The 4,327-nt window shown below is 33.9% G+C and overlaps 1 protein-coding gene across 1 annotated transcript; it reads left to right on the top strand.

Annotated features, from left to right (window-relative positions):
• The first annotated feature begins 2,376 nt into the window (after positions 1–2,376).
• LOC105311437 (olfactory receptor 51A7) lies at positions 2,377–3,315 on the top strand. The gene has a single exon (XM_011387429.1). It carries the CDS (start codon positions 2,377–2,379, stop codon positions 3,313–3,315), a length of 939 nt encoding a protein of 312 aa, XP_011385731.1.
• Positions 3,316–4,327: the final 1,012 nt, after the last annotated feature.

Below are 4,327 nucleotides of genomic sequence, written 5' to 3'. Positions count from 1 at the left end.
TTCTCTTCCTTCAGTACTTATTACATTCTATTTCCTTAGTTTTCCCCCCAGATCTATGAATATTCTTGAGCAAGATGTTCTCAACAATCTTGCTGCTCCTTGGGATTCCACCTGAAATTTAATTTTTTTTTATTTTTTACATTTTTCCTTAGTAATCTCATCTATCCTCCCGACCTCAGATACCAACTATTGTGTCAATATTTCTGAATTGAAATAGCTCTAGCGAGTTATTTCTCCTGAATTTCAGACTCCATGTTCACAAGCATACTGTGTAATATCAAGTTTACCATTGAAAGTGTAGGTGAGCAGAGTAAGCATAAATATTTCTTGGTTACTATTATGGAAGAAAGGGAGAAGTCACTAAAAAATGATTCTGTTTTACATTTTTTCAGCTCATATTCATTCTTTGCACATTTTCTGAGAAGCTTTCATGTTCCGAAAACTATATTGGTGACACATATATAAAGATAAATAAAATCCCATCTATGTCTTTCAATATTTAGCAGTCAGTGTATATGGTGGTGGTAGTGGGGGCGGGGGTTGTGTTGGGTAGGTATGCATAAAAATAGTGCATTATAAACATTGTAGAAACTAACATAATAAAAGCTGCACAACAGTATCCATTTGCCAATGAGGATAAAGGAAATGAGGGTTAAGTGTTTTTGAAAATGAAAACTTTTCTTATGACTCTTGGAAAGGAGGGATTAGAAAAAATGTGCTAAAAAGGCAGTCTGACAGATTACATGGTATTTGAAAATTTACTTTCTCCAAAATATACTGCCTCTAAGCTTGGCATTAGGTTTGCTGCCATTGTGGGAGATAAATAAGACATGTCAAATTGTTTAGGAACTCCCAGTCTAGTAGATGCAACTCCATGTACAAGCTGACAAAACATAACTTTGTAGATAGCACCCAGAAAATACTAAATATTTTGGTCTAAGGCTGCTTGTTGTTTATTATGTTTTTCTTGGTTATCCTCTAAAGAAGTATAAAATACAATATCAATTCACAATCAAACTTCAATTTAGAGGACCCTAATAACTTTTGTTCCATATATTTTCCATTGAAGATTGATCATTTTTCTTCTATTGAAATTTGAATTTTAAAATAATTCTGAAGTGAGGTTAACATCTCATGTGAATGCTTGTCTTCTGTTGCCTCCCTATTTTTGTGTCTTTGCCTTTTGTTGTAAATGAAATTATTAATTTAATAGTTTTCATTTAATTATGCATATATTCATCAGCTTACTAAATATACATGGGATTTATGATGGTTATCTTAGATATGTGTATATCTCTAGTAATCTATACCATTTATTCACATTGGGATATCCCAAAGCTCAAAAAAATTCATAAGTTGTATGAATGTACACTTTACCTTTAAAAATATAGTGTTAACTCTTCAATAAAAACCCTCACAATAAAATCAAGGTTTAGTTTAATAATGAGGCAGATTTAAAAATTTTACATTAGGAAGAGAAATTAAGTGATTTGAATGTTTTTACTTAGAATTTCTTTGACCAATCTGCTCAGAGATAAAGTATAAGATAATTTGATCAAGAGAGATAAGGTGAGCATGCACATGATGCTACCATATGGCTTCAATACTTTCTCTTGAAATAATAAAATAATAACCTGATGTATGGCCCATCAATGTTTGAACTAGGAACTATCCATTTTATGCAGGAGTACAAACATGAAGACAATAAGGATACATAACTTCCAAGGTGTATCTAGCTCCACTTCTTCCAGTTCTTTTAGAAACCATTATATGATCAATATTAATATTTTATAGATGTTCGTGATTTATTGAGCCTGGATTGGTGTTTATACTCATGCAAAATGTGGATAATGAATACCTTTCTCAAAATTTTAAGACTAAAATTAGTCTCTAAATTTACAATTCTAGCATTTAATATTTATTTACACAGTGTACATATTTTCAAAAATCTCTGATTATTTTCTTAGACTATTATTTTTAAACTTTCAAGTCAGAGATCATGTTATGAAGCCAACAAGAGGACTACTGAAGATCACATGGAAAAGCAAAGGGAGAGATTCTGAGTGCCTATCACTGACTCAATCAAAATAACTCTGCTTGAATATGATTTTCATATTTGGATAAATATTTTAGAAAATTACCAGCTTAAGATAAAGGGCCATAAGTGAAATTTTCATGTTAGAGAACATGACCATGTTTAAGAACTTTTGATAAATGTTGAAAATTACATTTTAGTAATATCATACTAAATATTTTTCTAAGTATAGTATGTAAAGAACTCCTTATCTCCACAACACTGAGTTTTATCCAAAAATGTGACTGCTTTTTGTTTATGTGATTTCAGATCTGGCTAAAGAGCTCATATTCCCACTCATTATGTCTGCTTTCAATAAATCAGAAGTCCAGCTTTTTCTTCTGATTGGATTCCCAGGATTGGAGCATGCCCACATCTGGATCTCTATCCCCATTTGTCTCATGTACCTGGTTGCCATCATGGGTAATAGCACCATTCTCTTTATTATAAAGACAGAACCCTCACTTCATGAGCCCATGTATTATTTCCTTGCCATGTTGGCCATCTCTGACCTGGGCCTGTCCTTCTCCTCCCTTCCTACTATGCTGAGAATCTTCTTGTTCAATGCCATGGGAATTTCACCCAATGCCTGTTTTGCTCAAGAATTCTTCATCCACGGATTCACTGCCATGGAATCCTCAGTGCTTCTAGTTATGTCTTTGGATCGCTTTCTTGCCATTCACAATCCCCTCAGATATAGTTCTCTCCTCACTAGCAACAGAGTTGTTAAAATGGGATTGATTTTAGCCATCAGGAGCATTTTTTTAGTACTTCCATTTCCTTTCACTCTAAGGAGATTAAAATATTGTAGGAAGAATCTCCTTTCTCACTCATACTGTCTTCATCAGGATACCATGAATCTGGCTTGCTCTGACAACAAGATCAATGTTATCTATGGCTTCTTTGTTGCTGTCTGTACTATGCTGGACTTGGTACTAATTATTCTGTCTTACATGCTGATCTTGAAGACTGTACTCAGCATTGCATCTCTGGCAGAGAGACTCAAGGCCCTCAATACCTGTGTCTCCCACATCTGTGCTGTGCTCATTTTCTATGTACCCATCATCACCTTGGCTGCCATACACCGCTTTGGCAAGCATAAAAGTCCTCTCGTTGTAATCCTTATTGCAGATTTGTTTTTGTTGTTGCCACCCCTAATGAACCCCATTGTGTATTGTGTAAAGACTCCACAAATCCGGAAGAAGGTGTTGGGGAAGTTTTTTAACAAGTGTAGGAGATAAGAACTTGGATAGTGAGGTAATAAATTATCAGCCAGTAAGGATTTATTGGCACCTACTATGTGTTCAGTGCCACAGTGGTCACTATCTTGTGCAAGACTGAAGGAAAGAATGAAAAACTGTGCAGTACAGAATTTATAATAAAGTCAAGAATACAATATTGAATAGAAAGGATAAAATCATCTGGTGATATATGATATAGTTTACGGGGATTTAATTAACATTTTGAGTGGTTGAAACACAACACTATGTAATGGAGCAGTTGGAGTTGAGTCAGCCATCAGCACTTAAAGAATGGATAAAATTTGGATGAATTGAGACTATTATTCATAGCATTTATTAAATTTATACCATGTATACTCAGCTATGAAGGATGTTAGTCTGACTGGAATAGAGGGTATAATTTGGCATCTGGTGAGAGATAATTTTAAATAGTATGCATGAAGTAAATTTGGGAGTACCTATAAAAGGCTTGCAATTCAGGAGATACTATAGAGACAATTTAACCTCTACAACAAACACCTACCATGATAACTCAAATTTAAGGAATAGCATGTCTGAAAGCATGAGCATGATGGACTGAATTTGAGAGAGATGAAGAAGGGAGATCAACAGAAGACTGTCTCAATAATTCCACTCTCAAGTGATGATTCTGGGAATGGGCAGAGCGGGAGAATTAAATCATTTAGAGTTTTTGTTTTTGTTGTTGTTGTTGTTACAAAACAAACATAATTTATAAGTAATTCACAAATTTCACTAAGCAACTAATGTATGGACGTATGTGACTGAATATTCAAAGACAGACATCCTGAACAGAGTTTGAATTTGAAATAGGAGGCTAGCATGCTATTATCTGTCATGACTACAAAAGTAACTTGTCCTTATTTGCAAGACGATGATACTTAGGTATAGACATGGAAGTAAATATATATTTTCAACTACATTCTATCATCAAATTGCAAAAATCCTCTGTTAGTAAGATATCTATAATATTCTTTTACATCCATTATTCCTA

The sequence above is a fragment of the Pteropus vampyrus genome, unplaced genomic scaffold (assembly GCF_000151845.1).
Source record: "Pteropus vampyrus isolate Shadow unplaced genomic scaffold, Pvam_2.0 Scaffold1000003989, whole genome shotgun sequence".
Classification (NCBI taxonomy): domain Eukaryota; kingdom Metazoa; phylum Chordata; class Mammalia; order Chiroptera; family Pteropodidae; genus Pteropus; species Pteropus vampyrus.
The sequence above is the reverse complement of the archived record's forward strand: the minus strand, read 5'-3'. Positions and strand labels throughout refer to the sequence as shown.